Source organism: Puma concolor, chromosome B1, assembly GCF_028749965.1.
Source record: "Puma concolor isolate L17-30 chromosome B1, mPumCon1.1.hap2, whole genome shotgun sequence".
Taxonomy (NCBI): Eukaryota; Metazoa; Chordata; class Mammalia; order Carnivora; family Felidae; genus Puma; species Puma concolor.
Genome location: NC_141670.1, coordinates 145,736,414 through 145,760,642, shown reverse-complemented (window position 1 = coordinate 145,760,642; position 24,229 = coordinate 145,736,414). Strand labels below are relative to the sequence as shown.

Below are 24,229 nucleotides of genomic sequence, written 5' to 3'. Positions count from 1 at the left end.
ATGAGATCAAGCTCCGTGTCAGGCTCTGCGCTGATAGCATGGAGCCTGCTTAGGATTCTCTGTCTCCCTCTCTCTCTGCCCCTCCCCAGCTCTTTCTGTCTCAAAATAAATAAATAAACGTAAAAAACATTGTATGGTAATGGTATTTTGCTTTTTGTTAAGTGTTTTTATTTTTTAATTGTGTTCTTTTTAACAGATCTGAATATCTCACCCTGGTTATTTGTAGATTATCAGTGACCTAACAATTAAGGAAAATTTAAGTGTATTTATAAGCTGCAAATATGAAGATATAAAATCTTATGCCCAATTTTCATTTACTATTGACCATGACAATTGCATACTTGAATGTGTTCAGTGTTTAGACCATTTTCTCCAGAAAAATGTTGGTTTTTAGAGTTGGAAAGGGAATAAACTTGTGTATATCTCAGATGACTAGCTAAAAAAAGAAAAACAAAAATTTTCTGCTAGAGTAATTTATAATATCTAGAAAAGCAAATTAAACTTTTTCCTACTTGGTTATCGTAATATTTATAATTCTAGTATAGGGGCGCCTGGGTGGCTCAGTTGGTTAAGCATCTAATTCTTGATTTAGGCTTAGGTCCTGATCTCATGGTTCATGAGATCGAGCCTCTTTTTGGGCTCCAGCCAGGAGCCTGCTAGGGATTCTCTCTCTCCCTCTTTCTCTGCCCCTCCCCTACTTGTGCACACACACTCTCTCTCTCAAAATAAATAAACTTAAAAAAAAAAAATGAAAGTAGGTATGCAGATCTAACTTTATTAATAGAATATAGAATATTAAATATATTTGTTTAATAAGAACTAGAAAAGGGAGAAAGGAATTACTTATGTATAGAATTAAATATTGGAAGAAAAGTCTAGAAAAGTATCAGATTGCTCCTTAGTATACTATCCCTAAACAAGTTGAGTTTTTTCCTTTTAAATTTTTCTTTCTTTCCTCTTTTTTATTCTATCCTACCCTTCTTCCTTCCTTTCTTATAAAAAGAATGTATGTTTCTTTTGTTTCTTTTAAAAAACAAAAAGTAATTCTAAAGGAAGAAGTCAACGGCCCAGACAACCTAAATTCACTTCCTTCTCCTCTACTAGTCATCTGGTCCTAGCCCACTGACATGGCTGATCCAAGAGAGGAGTGACCGTACACAGAGAAACTGTGTCATATTTTGATAATATCCATGTACCCCAGAGTAGATTCTACAGTCAGGCTTTAAAAATAATAATAATAATAATTTGTCATTAAGGATTTACAATATTTGTCCACAGTGTTTTATTTTTGTGAGGAAAATTAATATACTGTTTGGGTTTTATTAAGTCTACCTACACTAGAGCTATATTAAAATTAAAGGGAATTAGTTATTAATAAATGATCTTAGTTTATAAATCCCAAGTAAAAATTTTTACTCTTTGTGTTTCCCAGTGAAACTTTAGCTAGATATTTCTGTGTGTTGTTGGCACAGAGCCTGAGTTGGGGTTCAATTTCACGAACCATGAGACCATGACCTGAGCCAAAATCAAGAGTTGGACACTTAACCGACTGAGCCACCCAGGCACCCCCTTTCTGCAATTTATTTTCTTTTTCAATTTTACATTGTTAAAAAGGATACATATTTTTAAAAGATATATTTTAAATTACAGTTTTGTTTCTTTTTTTGACAGTTTTGTTTCTTACATAGTAAAATACTGTATGAAAAGAAAACCAAAATTGTCCATAATCTTAGTGTCTATGTAACTCATTTATTTAACTGAAAAAAAAAAATCCAAGGAAAGCCACATATGTACATGATAGAAAGGTTTAAGAGAATAAATTAGCTTTTTACATGACCGCATCCCACCACTTACCCAACGTCTACAGATGTTGCCAAATATTGTGAGGGGGATTCCCTTCTTTGAGAACCATGGTTATAATCGCCTTTCTTTCCCTGTGCATTTCTGGTGGGGAGAGGGCAAGAAAGTTGGGAATTTCATTATTAATGACATGTAAACTTTGAATTAATTCCCTCCTTTTCACTACAGTACTGACTTCTTTCATCTATCTTTTGTGGTCCGGAGTCTAAAAATATCCTATTTTCCCTTTGCAAATAATAAACCCCTAGTCTTTGGCCAATAGAAGAACAGTTGCTTGATACATGAGATTGAGACAGGGATCTGGTGGTCTTCCTAAGCAGACTTTGAACCAGTCCCGCTGTTTGGTTTTTTGTTTTTTGTTTTGTTTGTTTTTAATGTCCATTCATTTTTTGAGAGAGAGAGAGCACAGGGGAGGGGCAGAGAGAGAGGGAGACACTGAATCTGAAGCAGGCTTCAGGCTCCAAGCTGTCAGCACAGAACCCGATTGGGGCTCGAACTCGAGAACCTCTATGTCACGACCTGAGCCAAAGTTGGACACTCAACCAAAGTGAGCCACCCAGGCACGCCTCAACCAGCCCTGCTGGTTTTGACCCCATTTTTACCCACACTTCCAGAGATATCTGATGGTACCAGTTCCCAAGCCTTTAACAGTTGTGCCTTGTAAATCAGGTAGCAGCTGGGCTTTCTCAAGTGTCAGTTAAGTTGTCTTTCTCAGGTGTGCTGCGTCAGTTACCACTGTCATTTGTTTACTGAAATTCCTCAATTTTATTGCTCTTTTTTCTTTCATTCTCTTTCACCTTGTGCGTTTCTCCCTCCCTCTCTCTCTTCCTTTTATCCATCCTTCCTTCCTCCCTCCCTTCCTTCCTCTTTCCCTTCATCCCCTACTTTGTGATTTTTTTACATGGACTCTCAGGAGAAGTCAGAGGTGAATATGTATCACAAACTTGCTTAATTCTCTAGCTTGACGCCAAAGTTCAAGAATGGTTTTTTAGAATTAGATTTTCAAACTTGGAAGTTGTGATTTTAGAAAGGTCAAGAAAGGAAATAATTTTAAATTTCTTCCTGTAACTAGATATTTCCTTGATGCAATTAATGCTATTTAATGTTACAACTCAACTATTTTTGTCTCTTAGGAACTGGCAACATTAAAGTCTCAGTTAAACTCACAATCTGTGGAGATCACCAAACTGCAGACAGAAAAGCAGGAGCTGTTACAGAAAACAGAAACATTTGTGAGTTAATTATTACTTTTTTTTTTCCCTGAAAAATAGTTAACACAAGGTTAGGATGTTATTTCTCAGCCACTATGTAAAAGAAGCAAATGTGTCAGACTGCACCTTCCCTTTTAGGTTGCTTACTAGCCAGAGTTCTGGTCACATAGGCTTCTTGGCCATGGTGACAGCCATATTAGAGTCAGACTCACCAGATCAGTATAATCCATTATTTGATGGTTCATTTTGCTGGTATTTTATATTTTATCCCATCTGTGTCCCCTTCAGTCCAAGCTGACAGGTTTTCTGCTGGTATAAAATTCTTAAAAACCCCATGCAATACACAGGGATCCAAGCCATTGGATAAGAAGGCCCTCCGGATCCTTCCTAGATAATCGTATCTCTATTTCAGCTTCTGCTCAAATGGTTGATTGGGTCCATGAGTCACGAAAGTAACTTCTTTACAAATGGGAGTCCAGCCACATCCTTGATATTTCAGCACAACACACTTTGTCATTTATTGCAATAGGGATAGGCTATTTTCTAAATCTTCATGTTCTGATCCCTTTTGCTTAACAGTTCCTTCTGAAATGTATCTCTCTCTCGGGGAGCCTGGGTGGCTTAGTCAATTGACTCTTGATTTTGGCTCAAACCATGATCCCAGAGTTGTGGGATCGAGCCCCATGTCAGGCTCGTTCTCTCTCTCTCTCTCTCTCTCTCTCCCTCTCCACCCCCCCCCCCCGCCCCGCCCCACTGCCCCTCTCCCCTGCTTGCATATTCTCTAAGATTAAAAAAAAAATGTATCTCCTGTCACATTTTACTGTAAGCAGCAAGGAGAAACCAGGCCATGCCTTTCTTTAACACTTTGCTTAGAAATCTCCATGAAATATCCAAGTTCATCACTTACAAATTCTACTGTCTACAAAGCACTAAAACATAATTCAGCCAGTTTCTTTGCGACTTTATAACAAGGATCTCTTTCTTCTACTTTCCAGTAACATGTTCTTCATTTCCATCTCAGGCAAACAACCTTTCCATCCGTATTTCTACCAATATTCTATTCACAGTGATGTTTTCTCCAAGGCCATAGAAGCTTTCTCTCTAGTTCCCCTTTCTTTCTGAGCCCTCACCAGAATTGCCCTTAATGTCCATATTTCTAGTGACAGTCTCTTTGGGGCAGTTTAGGCTTTGTCTGACATGTATCTCAAAACTCTTCTAGCTGCTACCAGTTCTGAAGACCCTTCCACATTTTTCAGGTATTCGTTACATCAGCACCCTCCTTCCCAGTACTTTAAAAGAAAAAAAAAAAAAAAAGGTGGCGAAAGATTAGAAAACTATCATTTAATGGGGCGCCTGGGTGGCTCAGTTGGTTAAGCATCCAACTCTTGATTTAGGCTCAGGTCATGAGTCATGATCTCATGGTTCGTGGGTGAGAGCCCCGTGTCAGGCTTTGCACCGACAGCACAGAGCCTGCTTGGGATTCTCTGTCTGCCCCGACCCCTGCTCCACCTCTCAAAAATAAATAAATAAACACTAAAAAAAAAACACTATGATTTAAGAATATTTTGTATTAGCACTTAAGAAAATCTTAGCATTTTACCAATTTATGTCATTTAGCTCTCTTTCCTCACCTGTCTCTCTGAGAAGATAATGTGGACTTAACTTCTAGAAATTTCCTGAGGAAAGGGCTTTGAAAATTTTTCTCTGCCTATTAAATGCTATGTTATAGCTATAGTCTGACCTTGAGGCTGCTTAACCCAGCTCTCCTCATGCTCCATGGAGGTCCAGTGCTACACCTGATCCTGACCCAGCCTCCTGCTCTGCTGTAGGGACTGCTGGTCTTTCCGGGGAGAGTGCTTCAGTGCGTGTCAGTATACATAAGGAATTCTACAGTTCTGCAGTACAGGATTTGTATTTCTGCTATTGGGCATAGTTTCAAAATAGTGAGAAAATTAATAACCTTTGGAATTGCCTGTTGCCTGTAACTTTAAAGGAACTTCCCCCTCCCCCACCCCCCGCCAATTTCTACTTTCAGGCAAAACCAGCCCCTGTACCAGGAGAGAGTGAAGCTGTAGCAGCTGCAAAGACGACGGACGTGGAAGGAAGACTATCAGCATTATTACAGGAAACGAAAGAATTAAAGGTTGGTTTTTGGTGAAATTCTTATTTGTTGCGTATTCTAGGAAATGACTCCAGGAAATTTGATTGTATTTCATTTAACGTCCCCAATTCTTCGATTTATGAGGAAAGCTAATGGGGTATAATTTTATCTCACAGCATGGCCATTGCTGTTTGGATGAGTAAAGATGGCACAAGTGAAGCCTTTTTAAATGCCATTTCAAATGATGACATCATATATATAAAGTAAGACTGTATATGATGTACTTTGAAAGTGGAAATCATTTAAAGTTTAGTTTTCTTGTCAATGTCTAATCACAATAAGAAATAAAGAGCACAGCTTGGGCTAAAACCCAAGCCACATGTGGGCTTCCCTTCAAGCTAAGGACACGGGCACATTAAATCCTGCCAGCCTATTTAGTGTGACAGAGAAATCAGAATAAATAACATAAAGAGAGGAATGAGGTAGAAATAATAAAACTAAAAGGAATTTTTTATTCATATAAAAAAATGCAAAAGGGAAGGTAATGTGTGATTGTGCCTTTTGGATAGTGATCAAATTTATCTTTAAGCTGTAGATTGTATGCATGAAGTTGGGCTAAAAAAAATTTTAACCTGAGTTCTAATTTCTGATGCTGATCAGGCCTCTGCTGTAAAATGTTTTGTGTCTTTATTCTTACAATTATCTGAAATGGTATTATCTCTTAGGATTTTTGAAAAATAGCTCATTAAAACTAGTTTTTGGATATTAAACTGTATCTTTTCATAATAACCATCTTTGATGTATATAGCCTAACATAAATTCTCTTGTTACTGGATGAGTGTGTGTGTGTGTGTGTGTGTTCTATTCCTAAAATCTCCACCGCCAAACTCCTCAGATCATCACAGAAAGAGTGAACCTAAAAAAAGAAAAAGAATGAGCCTATTTGTTAAAAATCCTGTGAGAATGAATTCTAATTTTAGATCAGTTGATTTTCACCTTTCTTTTCCCAGAATGAAATTAAAGCTTTGTCTGAGGAAAGAGCTGCTATTAAAGAGCAGCTGGATGCATCTAACAGCACCATTGCCATTTTACAAAATGAGAAAAACAAACTTGAGGTGGATGTTACAGATTCTAAAAAAGAGCAAGATGATCTGTTGGTGCTGTTGGCTGATCAGGATCAGAAAATATTTTCATTAAAGAATAAACTCAAGGAACTTGGTCACCCGGTAAGATTGAAATCTTTCCAAAAATTATATCTGTACATACATATGTATATATGTATGTATTTTTTTAAGTTTATTTATTCTGAGAGAGAGAGAGAGACCATGTACAAGCAGGGGAAGGGCAGAGAGGAGAGACAGAATCCCCAAGCAGACTCCGCACTATCAGCACAGAGCCTGATGCAAGGCTTGAACTCACAAACTGTGAGATCATGACCTGAGCCGAAATCAATAGTCAGATGCTTAACTGACTGTGCCACCTAGGTGCCCCATAATATATTTTTAAAAATTGTACTGTAGCATGGAAGTGTTGTGCCTAGATATCCATTATTACAGGCGTAAATATGTAGGTACATGAATGAGGTATCAACTGCATTGCTTTCCTGGTGTTCAGTGAATTGATGTAAACCATACAGGCACAGTTTCCAGTATTTGTTAACTGGCTCTCTTTTGGGCTTTGAGCCTAGTAATGAATTGATTTGGTCCTGTGGTCATAAGACTCTCATTATCCAGATGTGCCATTCTCTTTTGTCATGTTTGGTCCAGATTTGTGTGTAGACAGGTATGACCTGTTAAGCTGTATATCTCCTCTCATATTATCATCATCAAGGAAATCAGATGGCTTGTAATCTGCTACAGTTACTGGAATAAAGAATTTATCAAGTGGTACGTGTCATTACATGTTGAAAATGAAGTGAACAAATCTTAACAGTGTTCAAATGTACATATTCCCTTTAGGTTGAAGAAGAGGATGAACTTGAATCCGGAGACCAGGATGATGAGGAAGACGAAGATGAAGATAATGGCAAGGACCAGGGTCCTATCTAGCTTTAAATCTCTAGGAATGGTAGAGACTATATTGTAACTTTGAAGATGGAGTCTTAAGACAGTGCTTTGGTTTGCCTCCACAGAAAATAAAGATTTAGAAACCCAAATGGAAAATACTCACTAATAAGACTATTGATGTATTTTTTAATGATGCCACCCATGTTGAACACCCTAAAACTAACTTCCTGCAGAACACACATCTTTTATTGAAATTCATCTGAATTGTTCCGAATGATAATTTGCGAAGAGCTTCAGACACTAAAAATACACCATTTTAAAGCATGTGGTGGCAGTGCTATTTGCCTTAGTTTATTGGTTGTTTACCTATGTTCTGTATTAGTCTATTATTTTCACTTTTCAGAATACGTGACTTTAAGTACTAACACATTCGATTTAATGTGTATTGGAATCATTGTTTCTAAATTCAGCATTGGGCTTCTTAGCTAATGATTTCCCTTTAAAGAAATGGATTTACTGAAAGGCAAGATAGCATGGGCTGGGGCATAATATAGATCATCAGCCCTCCATCCAATGTGACTCCTAAGATGGGCAGGATAGGACAGTTTAGAATGAGTGCCTTGACACCTGATATGGCTGCACTCTGTATTGTTTTTCAGGGAAGACACGGAAGGATACTGACACTCACAGATGAGGAGGGTGTTTCTCAGAACGTTTTGCAACAGTGTATTAGCATGCTGTTGGGTTGGGTTGGGTTTTATTTTAAGCTAAACTTTAAAACATTACAAAATAACAGCTCATACAACTCAGATTTAGTATTGTTTCTGATTATCATAAAACATAGTATGGTCCTAGTTTTAAAAAGACCCAAACTATGATTTATATAATTTATTGGCATTTTTGCTGAATAGGTTTAAGTCAGATAATAGATTTTTAAAAAGCAAATGAAGCAATGTGTCAAAATTTAATGTTTCATAATAAAAATAGATACTATGTTCACTTAATCCCTGGTCATGGTTCCCTTTTTTAGATTTTGAGGAAAGTATTTTATTCTTAATAAAAGTTGAAGCAGGTAGAAGTGGTAAGAGGAATTCTCTTACTAAAAAGTACGTTATAACTGAGGAGTCTTACTGTTCAGAACTAGTGAGGATTCTGTAAGACTGGAGGTACTAATTGAAGCAGAAGCAGAAGAGGTTGGAGAAGGGTTTGGATATTTCTAAATTGACACTGGAGTTCTTTGCAATGATTTCCATTTAAAGAAGGAGGTTTACTTAAAGGCAAGACGGCAAGAGTTGGGGGATAACGTGATTCATCTGCCTCCTGACCTCAGGAATAGTTTGAGCAGTACACTAAGGGGCACAGACTTTTGAAAGAGGAGAAGTGTCTTCCTGTGTCCTGAAAAGGGAGATGGCTGTGTGATACAGAGCACCTGAGAGGGCCCCACTGTGCTTCTTACCCCTTGCCATCCGAGAACCACATGACTATTACTGGACCATAAAATCTTCCTAAAGTTGACACCACGAAAGGAACAAATGGTTAATGACTGTATTTCATGCTTTTGTTACAAGGATAAAGAAAAATAGGTCAGGAGTATGAATAAGACTTCTATAGATAACAATACCAAAGATCTTCCAAAAGAAACCTCTGCAAAATCAGTGATCGTTTACCAAAATTCAGTCATTCAGGCAGGCCCAGAGTAGAGAAGATGCATGGAGGCTTTGTAGCAGTTTAGACTGGAGCCCAAAGGGATATCTTACTAACTGTAGCCACAGTTTTTTTTTTTTTGCCTGGATTGCTTCTAGAGCCTCCTAAAGTGTCTGCCTCCAGGCTGGTTGTTGCCTCTCTACCCCTCACTCCTGCCATCCTCTCTTTTACACTTTCCAAAATGGAGAAAAGACCACAGTTGTCTACTGTTACAGCCCTTTGCCAGGTGGATAAGCCCCTCTGTACTCTGCTGCTCGCTAAATTTCCCTTTGAGTATATTTTACAATCACACAAAGATATTTGCTGCTTTTTCATTTCTAACTGGGCTTTTGCACATGTTCTCTCCCCCGCCCATGTGCGAGCCCACTCATTAAAGGCAGTTTCCAGGGGCGCCTGGGTGGCGCAGTCGGTTAAGCGTCCGGCTTCAGCCAGGTCACGATCTCGCGGTCTGTGAGTTCGAGCCCCGCGTCAGGCTCTGGGCTGATGGCTCAGAGCCTGGAGCCTGTTTCCGATTCTATGTCTCCCTCTCTCTCTACCCCTCCCCCATTCATGCTCTGTCTCTCTCTGTCCCAAAAATAAATAAACGTTGAAAAAAAAAAAAAATTTTAAAAAAAAAAATAAAGGCAGTTTCCATGTACAGAGAGCTACAGTAGTGGAGCATTTGTCATAAAGTGCAACACACATTTGTCCTGATGGCTTGAAATTTTATTCAAGTGTGGCATATACCTCTAGCGCCTCTGAAAGAAAAGAATAATCACCCAAAGTTACTATAAAAGATGAAGTAACTACTCACATTTGACAGGTTTAAGTTACTAGTCTGAAATTCTGATAGAATATCAAAGCCTTAAGTTTCAAAGTTTTGTTGCGGCCAGGTAAGGGCCGCATAATGCTCATTAAAACCAAAAATCTGTACCATTAGAGCAAAATTCATTGACTCATTCAATGAATTTGAGTGTGTAACGTGCTGGGTACCTCTGCAGGCACCGGGGATATAGCAGTGAATAAGGTGAAGTCCCTTTCCCATATAACTTACATTATGGAGGAGTCAACGGCAGTAAACAAGTACCTAAGACGGTGTCAAGTGCTGTGTAGCTTCCGGAAAGGAGTTTGCATTTTCTTCTGAGTTTGATGGGAAGCCAGAGGAGTGATCAGGTCTGACTTCTGGTTCGTAGATTACGCTCTGTCGCAAACTGCCTGTGGGAGGAGACCGTTGCCCCTGTCTAACAAGAGCAGATGTAGTTCAGGCTACATGGTAGGAGTGGAGGTATCTAAAGCGGCAGGACTGGGCATATGTTTTACAGGTGGAACTGAGAGGACTTGTTGAATTGCATGTGTGGGGAGCAGGGGCGTAAGAGAAGTCAAGAGTAACCCCCAGGGAAAGGTGGTGGCTCTTGCTGAGCTCAAGAACACTGGAGGAGCCAGTTCCGAGTGCTGATCCAGAATTGTGTTCTGAGGCTTGCTAAATCTGAGACACACAAGTAGATAGATTTATACAAGTAGATGGGTTGTATCAGATGGATAGAGAAATTTGGAGTTCATTAGGACTGCAAAAATAGCATATGGATGATAATTAAGTCCATCCAGCAGGATAAGTTCTTGCAGGGGATGAGTGTAGAGAGAAGGCAGCCAAGAGCTGAGGCTTTGGGCCACTCAGTCTTTAGTGGTAAGGAAGGAATCTTTAATGTTCAGTGCACTGTGTGGTAATCTTAACCCAGAGCAAATTTGAGCCTTGGAACTAAAAGGAAAACTGAGAAAGCTGTGAGCTTTAAATTGATTTCCTACTGTATTTTGGAAAATAAAAACTTAATTCATTTCAGAACTGCTTTAATGAGACATTCTGTTGATGCAGAAATCTGCCCTGCTAACCAAATAGAAGATAAGTATCCGAAAATATTTCTTTAATTGCATTATATCATTTGAAAGGTGTGTGTGTGTGTTTTTTAATGCACGTTATTTTATCAGATTGCCCCCTTAGTGGATTATTGACTTGCCTCCCTACCAGAAACCCTGAAGAGAAGTGATAGTTCCAATTTTTCTGTCTACAACTCAGAAACTTTAGGATTTTCTGTAATCTTTCAAAATGCAAATTAAGCCAGAGGGAAAACATTAAGGTGTGACACATATATCTATCTTAAGATGTGGTTTCCCTTCCTGCAAATTAACTAATTTTGTCTAGACAGAGGTTTTCTCCATACACACCATAAGCAATTATGACCAGTTGTTTTAGCTTGAAAAAACTTTTACACACTGACCTTGGTACAATTACATACTACTTTTGATTTCTCTCACTGCAACACAAGACCACTCTGTAATTACATTTTTCCACCTATGAGGGTGTAAACACATGAATTTCTAATATCGGGTTTACTACTCATTTTCCAGTTGTGGCTTCTAATTCTAGATTTACTCAAATAAATATATTAAATAAATAAGTACATATATATACAAATTTATTCTCTAAATCTAGAGAAATATGTATAGTGGTGAAGCTTGCCATTTTGTGGCTCCTCACTTAAAGTTTTTTCACTTTCTCTGTGACATTTCATGCTTCTCCTGCCCCTGTCAAACAGCTTGTTTCCTCATCACAGAGACGGTGAGACAGATGCCAGTTAGTTGCTGTGGTGGCCTTCGGGTGCACTTTCTGTCAGCATGTTTAAAAGTAGGATGCGCTGAATAAAAGCTTAAGTATTACTTAGGTTTCTGTACCACATTACAAATTACCACAAATTTAGCAACTTAAAAACCACACACATCATCTCACAGTCTTTGGGTCAAGAGTCTGGACATAGCTTAACAGGGTCCTCTGCTCTGGATCACAAGGCTGCGATCAGGGTTCTGCCAGGCTGTGTTCTCATCCGCAGGCTCCTCTGGGGGTGGGGAGAACCGGCTTCCAAAGCTCATTCACATTGATGGTAGAATTCATGTCTTTATAGCTATAGAACTGATGGCTTCAGTTTCTTGCTGAGCAGTTGGCTAGAGTCTTCCCTCAGCAACTAATGGTCACCCGTAGTTCCTTCCCTCATGGGATCCTTCAGCATGCTCACTTAACTTTATCAGACCAGCAAGGAGAATCTGTAGCTCCAGTCAGGTGGCCAGGCTGAGTCTTAATACAAAATACTGTAATCACAGAGCAGCATCCATTACTTTGCCATATTCTATTGGCTAAAAGCAAGTCCGGTCCTGCCCATGTGGGAAAGAATTAAACAAAGGAATGAATGGGAGGTGGAGCTTATGGGATGCCACATACTTTTACCTTCTTGAACCTTAATTCTTAATCTGTCAAATATTCTCAGAATAAGGTGGGAGGGGGGCTACCTTTGGAAGGGGGTAGTAAATTTGATAGCAGATGTTTGTATTAAACCCTATCTTATTTAATTCCAGGCTGGGATCTTTGCAAATGGACAATAAAATAGATCAGAGTAACGATCACATTGGTCAATGATTTAACAGTATGAAGCTACCAATTACAGTTCAGATGTTTGTATCATGTATGTGTGTCTTCAGGCCAATTCTCTTCTCTGGGCTTTACTGTCTTTGGTATTACAAGGGCACCTCAAACCCAACATATTAAAAACCAAATCCACGTTTCTCCTTTCCCCAAATCTGGTCCTCTTGTAGGCTCATCCCAGGTGAACAGCACCATCCTTTGACCTGATTGTACAAATGAAATTTCAGACTCATCCTTAGTACCTGCCTCTCAATTTTGGTTTTAATGCCTAAAAAGTTCTCATTTCTGTCCATTTTCTTCCATTTTGCCATTATTCAGTCCTTGGCTCTTCTCAAGTGTTTGCTCTATTCAAGTTTGGATGTGTTTGTTTAATCTGTTTAATCATATTTGAAGGTTATTCCATCCATTGCTATTTCAGTGGATTTCTCGTTGAAGGACTCTTTCTCCCAATTTAATAATCTTGAGTCATAGTAACTACCATTATTCAATGGAAAAATAATTTACTGAGTGTATGAAGTTATAATATTTAAGGTGGCTTGGGTTACAAGTAATAGGAAACTCAATTCAGAAAAGACTAGAAGAGTTGGAGACAACAGACCTAGAAAACTCTTGGGAAGTATTGATAACAATGGGCAGTAGAGAAATGGGCCATAGCTGCACTAGGGTTTAGGATCAAGTGAGAGAGACTTTTTAAAATAGAAAATACTAAAGGCTGTATGCTGATGGAAGTAACCAGGGAACGGGAGGGTTTACAGTTGCTACAGTGATGTCCTTGAATGGATGAGTGGGGACAGAGTCTGAAGCATAAGTGGAGGGGGTGGCCTTGCAGTGGAGTGTGGACAATATTTCCATTGTAAAGAGGGGAGGTGGACGATGGGTGGGTAAAAAAAAAAAGTAATGTTTGGTAGGTGCTGGGGATGTGTAAAAGTTCTCTTCTGATTGCTTCTGTCTTCTCAGTTAAATAGGAAGCAAGAAATCAATTGGAAATAACAGTGGAAGAGGTTTGAGTAAAGTGGAGGAATTGGGAAAAGAGATGTCTTAGAGTGGAGCTTGGGAAACTAAATGGACCAGGAAAATGTAGTTTTGAGCATCAACTTCAGACACAAAAATGCCCAAAGGAATAAGACTTTATCTTCTTCTGTGTCCCTTAATAGCCTGGAAACCTTTCCTTTGAAGCCTCCATGCAATGTCCTGTAAGGGTCTGGGTCTCAGAACTGATTTAAGCCTACCTGGGAGAGTGACCTTGGATCTGCCTTCTCACAGCACTATTTCCTTCACAACTACCAAGTTAAGCTAGAGAGCAATGCTCTGTGCTGGCTGCTGGCTGCCTTGTTTGCTATGAAATCCCAGTCTGCAGAACTGTACCTGCACAGGACGAGCGGTAAATTGGGACCCAGATAATCAGTCAAGTGAACCTATGCACCTTGAACTTCCTTAGCAGTTGTATATGAGTAGCTGAACACTTGGATAGTCCCTGAGCCTTACTGTGCAGTTGTCTTCCTGTTTGTATCCCTCTGTAAAGTCAAAAAATGAAGTATTAGAATAAAGCCTAAGGTAACTTATGAGTTTGACAGTCGAAACCTATGACAATGACTGATGTGGAGCAGAATGGCATTTAAAGCAGAATTGGTATTCAAATCCTTAACTCAGTTTGTATCTTCCTATCTCATGGCCAGAATTGGCTGGCAGACCCATTTACTGGCAAACCAGTTAGCATCAAAGGAAAAAAGGCCACAGAGATTGTCTTAGCTAATCGCAATTTGCCCCTAGGGTATGGTGAGTGACTAAGAGGTGCTCTAGCACCTCTTAGAGCATACAGCTTTGTGGGGGCACACAATACTTAGACAAAATTAAAGTTCTGAGTTAAGAAGGAAGGCTCGGGGCCGGGACTAGCAGTGAAAGGATATTGGGTAGGTAACCAGTTGTATCTTCTGTGTGCATATGCACAGGATAAAATAGAATCTTCTCTCAGGTCTCAGTAGCTGTTTGCTGAGACAGGGATTGATATCAGAAAGTCCTACTTCGAAGTTGACTTTCATGTTAGACATGAATTATATATCCCCAGATATGTAACCAAGCTCTAAACTCAACTTTCATTTTTCTAATTTTCATACTTCTATGAAATTGTTTAAATAATTTAAAAATTTTTTTAATTTTTATTTATTTTTGAGAGAGAGAGAGACAGCATGAGCAGGGGAGGAGCAGAGAGAGAGAGAGACAGACAGAATCTGAAGCAGGCTCCAGGCTCTGAGCCATCAGCACAGAGCCTGACACGGGGCTCGAACCCACGAGCTGTGAGATCGTGACCTGAGCCAAAGTCAGACGATCAACCAACTGAGCCACCCAGGCACCCCAAAATAATTTTTGTTTAATATATTTTTGGTGATTACCTACCATGTGTAAAGCACTGTAACAGTACCAATGTCTGAAGATTGGTAAAAAAAACTCATTACATCAGTGTCTTCCTAAACAACTTACTTTTTATTCATTGGTTCTTTTTTTTTTTATTTTATTTTTTATTATTATTTTTTTAATGTTTATTTATTTTTGAGACAGAGAGAGACACAGCATGAGCAGGGAAGGGGCAGAGAGAGAGGGAGACGCAGAATGTGAAGCAGGCTCCAGGCTCTGAGCTGTCAGCACAGAGCCCGATGCGGGGCTCGAACTCACGAACCGCGAGATCATGACCTGAGCCGAAGTCGGACGCTCAACCGACTGAGCCACCCAGGTGCCCCTCATTGGTTCTTTCTTAACAAGCATTTGTTCACCTGCAGACTGAGCTCATTAGAAACATTGTGTTCCCCAGCTGGTGATGTTAAGTTGTTCTCCCATTTACCCTATACATTTAATACAGATACTTGTAGTAGAAAGGATAGGCAGACCTAAACCCAAACCCTTGCTCCTACACTTTTTAATTTCAACGTGTTTTAATCAGCTCAGGCTACCATAACAATACCAGAGACTAAATGGCTTAAGCAATAGACTTTAATTTCTCATTTCTGGAAACAGGGAAATCAGACAAAGTTGCAGGAGAGGTAGGTTTCCTTCTGAGGCCTCCTCTTGGCTTCTAGGAAGCTGCCATCTTGCTGTGTGCTCATGACCTCTTCTGCACCTGGAGGGGGAGAGAGAGAAGCTCTCTGGTGTCTCTTTTAAGGGCACTCATTCCATCAGTGGGTCCCCCCATCGTGACTGCATCCAACGCTAATTACCTCCCAGAGTCCAGATTTTGGAGACAGACTGCCTGAGTTTGAATCCGGACTCTGCCACTTTCCAGTTCTGTGGCCCTGGGCAAGTTACTTATCCTCTGTGCCTCCATTTCTTCTACTGTAAAATGGGAATAATAACAGCATCTAGGCCATAGAGCTGTGGATTACACTCCTTAATGTATGTAACTTGTTTAGAACAGTGCATGGCACATCATAAATCCTCCATAACTGTTTAACTTATTGCTGCTGCTGTTGTTGAAAGAAACCTGGCTTGAAGTCAAAAGACACGTGAAGTGCTCATTTTGGAAGCATGTATTTATTTATTTTTAATGTTTATTTATTTCTGAGACAGAGAGCATGAGTCAGGGAGGGGCAGAGAGAGAGGGAGACACAGAATCAGAAACAGGCTCCAGGCTCTGAGCTGTCAGCACAGAGCCCGACGTGGGGCTCGAACTCACAGACGGCGAGATCATGACCTGAGCCGAAGCCGGACGTTCAACCGACTGAGCCACCCAGGCACCCCTGGAAGCACTGATTTAAAATCTCTACTCATTCTATTAGTAACATTGAGAAAGTCACTTAATTTTTCAGTATTATTTCCTCATCTGTAAAATTGGAATAACACTTATTTCTAGAGAATCTGTGTAAGACAGTGATTAAAAGAATAGACTCCAGGGGTGCCTGGCTGGCTCAGTCAGTAGAGCATGCAACTCTTGAGCTTGGCGTCATGAGTTCAAGCCCCATGTTGGGTGTAGAGATTACTTAAAAAAAAAAAAAAAAAAAAAAAAACACACAGCATAGATTCTGGAGTTAACTCCTTGGGATCAGATTCTAACGGCACCACATTCAAGCTATGTGACCTGGTGCAAATTACTTAACCCCTGTGTGCCTCAGCTTCATTACCTATAAAATAGGGATAATAACTGTACCTTATGTTCATAGAAATGTTGCAGGAATTAAATTAGTTCCTAATTAATATATGTGAAGGTGTCAGAACAGTGTCTGACAGTACATACATGCTGAATAATTGCATGGCACATATAGGAAGTGCCTAATAAGTTTTAGCTAACATTCTTTTCTCGCAGGGTTTTGAGGATTGGCTGTATGAGTAGGCATGAAACCGCTTTATAGAAATTACTGGTTGGGGTGCCCGGGTGGCTCAGTCAATCGCCCGACTTCGGCTCAGGTCACGATCTCACCTGACTTTGGCTCAGGTCATGTGATCTCATGATTCATGGGCTCAAGCCCCACATCGGGCTCTGTGCTGACAGCTGGAAGGCTGGAGCCTGCTTCCGATTCTGTGTCTCCCTCTCTCTCTGCCCCTTCCCCCACTCATGGTCTGCCTCTTCAAAATGAATAAACATTAAAAAAAAATTTTTTTTTAAAGAAATTACTGGTCAAATGTGAAGACCCAGGAGTCTGCAGTGTAGATTCCTACGGCTATGTAATTAGGCTTAACCAGGATTAGCATGTTCAGGCAGCAGTGACCATTTTGGAATTTTGTCCAGTTCAGAGCAACTCACTTAACTGCCTCCTTTAGGTGGGGATGGGTCCTGGTTACTATGTTTGTAGCTTGTGAATTGTAGAAGCAAAAGCAAAAGTCGAAGCTGCTTCCAGTATTACTGAGCACTTCATGTATGAAATTCAGGACAAAGCTTTGCACCCTGAGATAAACCAAAAGGATTGGAGTCACCCTAACTCGCTCTGATCTCCGAAATAATAAAGCCTTGAAGATTTCCTGTAAACCTGGACTTCCTAACCAAAATAACATTCTCTCTGTTTATGCTGGTATCTAAAGACATATCATGACCTTTGAGAAAATTATAATCATGTGGGAAAGTCGCTGTTTCCTCACCATGAGCAGACTAATATAATTGTCATAACCTTGGTACTTTGAGGGTTTTTTTTTTTTTCCTTTAAATACTTGTGTGGGATTTTTGTTTGTTTTTGTTTTAATTTGGGAAGCCTGTTCTGAAGCCTGTTCTCTTGCACTCTTTGTAAATAAACTTTATCTTTCCTTTTCTAAATGTTTCTGTCTTGGCTTCAGTTGATTGGACTAGAGGTTGCAACCCTGACCCAAGATGGGCCAAATTCTCCCATCCAGGAAGTTGTGTTTATATTCTTTTTCAGCTTCTTAAAGCAGGAAGGTGTGAACTAAAGGACTGTGGAGCAGGGACCTTCACCAGATAGGCATCAGGGAAGTGAAGTTCATCAGTAGAGTAGAATGAGGTAGAGGCAGGGGTGGGGGTGGAGGGAGAGTGGGAACATGGCAGGGATTGGAGGGCAGCCCTGACATCCATCACCTTGACAGCCTCCAGCCTATCAGGCTGTTTTATTCACCTCACAACACTAACCATCGTCTACACATGTGTGCTGCTGACTTTATAAGAATCAGTGTTAAGCGCTATGAAGACAAGAAAATGGTCTTCATCATTGAGTCCCAACGCCTAGATCAATGCTTGGCATATAGTGGGTACTCCATAAATACTGACTGGATAAGTGAATTCTGTTTACTGGTTCATAATCAAATTAGAATTTGGAGAATTTGCGTGCCATTGTTTCAAAGATCTTGTTGTCTGCTTTGTGTTAGTACAAATGAAATTGACCAAATCATTTCATGTGATTAACTTTAAAGCCTGAGACTTTAAAATGATAAGAGCCTCCGTTCATTCCATGGAATGAGTTGCGTTATAGCATCACTTCGAGAGGGCAAAGCATCATGGATCATCATGTAGAGGGATCTGGGATGATTCCTCTCAGCCATCCTGGGGTTACAACGATAGCCCTGACGAAAAGGAGAGGGGGCAGCCATCTCGTGGTCCTGTCCACTGTGAGATCCTAGAACCTGAAATTGCTTGGTTCTATGTGTGACTTACGTGGAACATTAATTATCCAAAGGAAGTTTGCTTAAAATTGCCATTTTCTTCTAAAATGTTCAAGAGAATGTCCTTCATAAGTAGCTTATTAACATGGTTATTATTAGTACAAACTAAAATTTTTCTCACTATCCACAAAACGCTTGTTCATAATAATGAATGGTTTGGCCATAATGAGTATTTTTCTCATTGGGTATTTAATCTATGTTAATACGGATCTGAAAACCTTCCTGTCTCAGTTAAGGAGTAATACAGATCTGTATGGTTCATTTTTGTTTGCTGTCCACGGACTTTGTTGACCTTCCTGAATCAAAATTTTTTCTATGGGCTGAAATGCTGTTTCATAAGCTTAAGTACTCCTTGAATTTTTAAAAATTAAAGTATTTATGATGTCCATCTGTTCCCAGAGTTTCCTTCTTTTTGGGTCTTTAAGTTTCCTCTCCAGTGTGTGCAGGTGTGTGTGATCAGATAAAGCCATTTGCGAAGGAGCTATTGTTTTTTTAGAGAAGTCACTTTCAAATGATGTGGCAGGATCTTTGACAAGGTTTTGTAAGCTTTTCTTATTACATTTAGATTTCCAGAGGATTTATTTATAATGATGGCACAGAGCATAGGGTAACTGCGGCTTGTTCCCGTCTTCACTGCAAAACCAAAGATCTGTGGTCCAACTGCTCCATGTTATGTTTATTTGGGCAAAGAAACATTCCCTGTAAGTCCCACCTGCATGACCACTTGGCTGAATTGTGCTCTCCGAACATTTTCTTCCTTCTTTCTGATTCTCATCTGCTTTATGTTATGCGATAATGCCTACAATCCTGTGATAATTTCACGTTTTCTTTTTCTTGTCTTCTTTAAGAAAAAAGGCAAATTTGTTCAAACTCTTTTTTTTTTTTTAAGAAGGCTTCATGCCCAACGTGGGTCTTGAACTCAAGACCCTGAGATCAAGAATCTCACACTCCACCCAGTGAGCCAGGCAGGTACCCTCTGTTCACATTGAATTGAAAGCATTCTTAGGGGTGATTTGCAGGACGTTGGATGAAAATGGACCCATAGTCAGTCACTGTCTTTGACAGTTTACTACTATCTGTTACCTAACAATTGAGTTCTTGTGCAACTAACCTGATTCTGCATCATTCTCTACATATTAATCTGCAAAGTTCTGGGCTTTGGTCTCTAGTTTCTATCCTTCTTACTCTGTATAATGGAAATAGCCCGAACTGATTAAGTTAAATATAATCAAATTGTAAGGAAAGACTAAGTGAGCATGAATAACAAGTTGTACACCTCGTCAAAAGGATATTCAAATAGAGAATGACCTTGGAAGACTGTTGGGTCACTCAGAACTCTATCCCTGTTATTAAGGAATTACCGGGACGGTTCATCTATTCAGCATTTGTCACTGCAGCAGCCTCTCCAGTTGTCTCTTGACTATGTCTAAATGATGGTAATTTTTCTAAAGTCTTGAAATGTAAATGATTCCTGTCGGGCACACGCCCAGAGACCGAGCCTACTGTTAATGGCCTGCTCATCCAATTGCCTTTAATGGAGATACAATAGCCACTAAGATCTTTACCAAGCCCTTGGGTATTAGAGGACAGTTTTGGCAATTAGTGCAGCAGCAGCTATTGGTTTTGAACTCTCTGCAGCCATGAATTTGACTTTAAGCAGGTGATTATTTCCTCCAGTGGTAGACAAGTGGACTTTTGTGTGTTCCTTTTATAACCACATGAAACTTTTTGTTGTTTTTATTTTTTTTTGGCAATCTTCGTTTTTTTTTAATGTTTTTATTTATTTTTGAGACAGAGAGAGGCAGAGCATGAGCAGGGGAGGGGCAGAGAGAGAGGGAGACACAGAATCCGAAGCAGGCTCCAGGCTCCGAGCTGTCAGCACAGAGCCCGACGCGGGGCTCGAACCCACGGACTGTGAGATCACGACCTGAGCCAAAGCCGGACGCTTAACCGACTGAGCCACCCAGGCGCCCCTGCAATCTTCATTTATTAAAGGTCTTTTTGATGACCTGACTTAGCCACGAGTGGCTACTAGGTTGCACCATATATGACAGTTGCTGTACCGAGTTGAGGTCATGACACCACATTTTGCTCAGTGGGACAACATTATTCTCTTCAATTAGTCATGTGGCAGCACAAAAAAAGAATGGATATGTTCGGTATTTTTTAAATTCTTTTAAAATTTTAATTCCAGTTCAGTTAAAATAGAGTACCATATTAGTTTCAGGTGTACAAGATAGTGATTCAACAATTCTACACATTACTCCGTGCTCATCATGAGAAGTGTTCTCTTTAATCCCTCCCCTTCACCTGTATCACCTCCCCTCCCACCCACCTCCCCTCTGGTAACCATCAGTTTGTTCTCTAGAGTTAAGAGCCTGTTTCTTGGTTTGTCTCTTGTTTTTCCTTTGTTCATTTGTTTTATTTCTTAAATTCCACATATGAATGAAATCATATGGTATTTTTCTTTGACTTATTTCACTTAGCATTATACTCTCTGGATCCATCCATGTTGTTGTAAATGGCAAGATTTCAATTCTTTGTTATGGTTGAATAATATTCCATTTTACATATATACCACATCTTCCTTTTCCATTCATCAATCAATGGACACTTGGGCTGCTTCCATGATTTGGCTGTTGTAAATCACGCTGCGATAAACATAGGGGTGCATATATTCTTTCAAATTAGTGTTTTTGTATTCATTGGGTAAATACTAGTAGAATTACGGGATCATGTGGTAATTCTATTTTTTTAAGTTTATTTATTTATTTTGAGAGAGAGAGACAGAGAGAGACAGAGAGAGAATCCTACACAGGCTTCGTGCTGTCACTGCAGAGCCCGACTCAGGGCTCAGTCTCACGAATGGTGCGATCATGACCTGAGCAGGAACCAAGAGTCAGATACTTTATCGACTGAGCCGCACAGGTACCTATGGTAATTCTATTTTTAATTTTTTGAGGAACCTCCATACTGTTTTCCATAGTGGCTGTACAAGTTTGCATTCCCATACACGGTGCATGGGAGTTCCTTTTTCTCCACATCCTTGCCAACACCGTTGTTTCTTGTGTTTTTGATTTTACCCATTCTGACAGTTGTGAGGTGTTTTCTCATGGTGGTTTTGATTCGCAAGAATGGATATTTTTGATGGGCTATGCATCTGCCACCATGTAGGAACAGTAAAATCTTTAGGCAAGCTTTGAAAGCCACTAAGATACTTTCTTATGTCCAGTAAGAACACTTTCCCTCTACCCTTTCAGGTTAAATGAATGGGATCCTGTGAATTTAACTAACAAAAGACAGATGAACAGAAAAGGAATACAAACTTATTTTTTTAAGTGCATAGGAGTTGAAAGAAAAGTGAAACTAGAAAGGGCTCGACTTGGGGTTGGATTTTGGGTTCACAGACAATAAATTATGGGGAACTAGGAAGTAGAAGGACTAATGGAAGATAGGGTTATTTTAGTTAAGTTTGTTTATGCAAACTCATGTCAGTGTTGACTCTCCGTCTCTGATGATAAGAATGTTCTTCTCTTCCTGGTACAGTTGGGGGGCACACCTTCACAAAGGGAGATTTATGCCCTTCTTTCAGGCAGATAAGGAAAAGGTAGGGAGCTACTCCTGGAGCTGTTAATTCTCAATTGCCTTCAGCTCAAAATTAACCTATACCAAAATGGCATATTTGGGGTGACATAGCCTAATCCCCCTTCAAATGCTAACCCATTTTTCAGAGTAGAAGATTGCAGTGTAAGAAAAAATTGAAAGAAATTTGTGTCCCCAACTCCTCCTTTTCCTATGATTTTGAAAATGCTTTCTTCTGTCACATTTCCCTTCAAAGTCAGCAGGTCTATAACGCAAGAGAGTAAACTTATATTTCTAAATTTCATTCCTTGCTACAAGAGCTTTTGTGATGTCTAAGACTCTGAAGTATAGAGATTATTCCAAACCAGAGAAGGACCACATTAAGTCTCTCAGGCTGCTCTGTTTTTGCCCAAATGCATGGTTTTCTTCCTTTTCTCCTATTTCTTCATCCCACGCTAGCACATGCTGCGGCAACAATAGCCCCATCTGTTCAAGTATTTCCTTCTCCTTTCTTTTGGATTCTTTATTAATACACACATTTTCCCACATGAAGTACAATGTAAAAAAGTCCCAGTGGTACCATACAATTGTTATCACTAGGATTTCGATTTCTCTTTCCATTTTACAACTTTTCTGTTTAATGTTTCTGTGTTACGTCTAGGAATATAAGATACTATATAAATATGAGAGAACTGTAAGATACTCATTCCGATACTGCAAGGTTCCCTTGTGTCTGCTTCTTTTTACCTTCTGATTTCATCTTCATGACTAGTGGTGTGCTGGAACTGTTTGTTAAATCTTTAGGGATTTTGTGAGCTGCTTTTTACACATGGCCCTTATTAATATTGAATTATAGGGGCGTGTGAGGGCTCAGTCAGTTAAGCGTCTGAGTCTTTTTTTTTTTAATTCTTTTTTTAATGTTTATTTATTTTTGACAGAGAGAGACAGAGCATGAATGGAGGAGGGGCAGAGAGAGAGAGAGGGAGACACAGAATCCAAAATTAGGCTCCAGGCTCTAAGCTGTCAGCACAGAGCCCAGTGCGGGGCTCAAACTCAGGGACCGCGAGATCATGATCTGAGCCAAAGTCGGACACAAGCGACTGAGCCACCCAGGTGCCCCATGCGTCTGAGTCTTGATCTCAGCTCAGGTCATGATCTCAGGGTTCATGGGATCAAGCCCCACATTGGGCTCTGTGATGTCAGCATGGAGCCTGCTTGGGATTCTCTCTTCACTCTCTGCTCCTCACCCCGCCCCCTGCCCATGCTCTGTGTCTCTCAAAAAAAATTTTTTTTTAATTTAAGTTTGAATTATATACATATATGATTAAATAAACTATATTAAAAACAAAAGTAATAAGTACTCTAAACTCATCAGTCCCTAATTATTTACTATATGTTATCACATTATTATCTATGCTCTTGAGGCTATTCATGCCATCATATCACCCTGTATGGAGGAAACACTGCACACGTCCTCACAATTCCATTAGTGCCACATGGCCAAACGCTACACGTCAGCTCTTCATCCCCCCAGAGAGCCAGTTGTTAATCACGTGCCAGCACACCCCTGCTCTAAGCCCACAAAATGTTGCTCGTACGAAGCTTTCACAACCGAATCCTCACTTTCATATCATTCTTTTTCCTTCCAATTTCAAGATTCACGCAGCCGGTTCATAGAAATGTTCCTATCAAGCCACATGTTCTGTCCTTTCAGCCATGTCTAAATAGTATGGCTTCAGCTTCAAGGTTAGCTGAATTTGTCTGTCAAATCCGTTAGCTTCTTCCTTTTGAGCCAGCTCTAAGTTCCTGGTTTCATGTGCCGCACACAGGACGCCACTAACAGCTCTGAGTGAATCTCTGTCAGGTGCGCCACCATCAGATCCGGTGGTTGTGAAGCTGTTCGGTAACAGTCGCCTGCCTGGTTGGCTGTGGTATTAGTTTCTCGTGTGTGCTCAGTGTTCCGTTATCATCCCCACCAACTCACTCTCTGAAGACATTTTGTCAGTGCAGCTACCTCTGCTTGGAGGAGAATCTGATTTAACTGAGAAGAAAACTGGCGTATTTTTAAAAATCTCCTACTAGAACAGTTCCTTTCTGAGCCTTTTCCTTTAAGAATTATCCAATGAGATGGGGCGCCTGGGTGGCTCAGTCGGTTAAGCATCCGACTTAGGCTCAGGTCATGATCTCACAGTCTGTGAGTTCGAGCCCTATGTCGGGCTCTGTGCTG

The 24,229-nt window shown here is 40.0% G+C and overlaps 1 protein-coding gene across 2 annotated transcripts in view; it reads left to right on the top strand.

Annotated features, from left to right (window-relative positions):
* Positions 1 to 8,182, top strand: part of USO1 (USO1 vesicle transport factor) — a 95,703-nt gene extending 87,521 nt beyond the window's left edge. For both annotated transcript variants that reach the window (XM_025921514.2, XM_086704833.1), the window contains 4 exons: positions 2,994 to 3,092; positions 5,107 to 5,214; positions 6,183 to 6,398; positions 7,131 to 8,182. In XM_025921514.2, the coding sequence (XP_025777299.1) occupies positions 2,994 to 3,092; positions 5,107 to 5,214; positions 6,183 to 6,398; positions 7,131 to 7,220 (513 nt within the window). In that variant the 3' untranslated portion in view covers positions 7,221 to 8,182. The remainder of the gene's footprint in view (positions 1 to 2,993; positions 3,093 to 5,106; positions 5,215 to 6,182; positions 6,399 to 7,130) is intronic.
* The last annotated feature ends 16,047 nt before the right edge of the window (positions 8,183 to 24,229 follow it).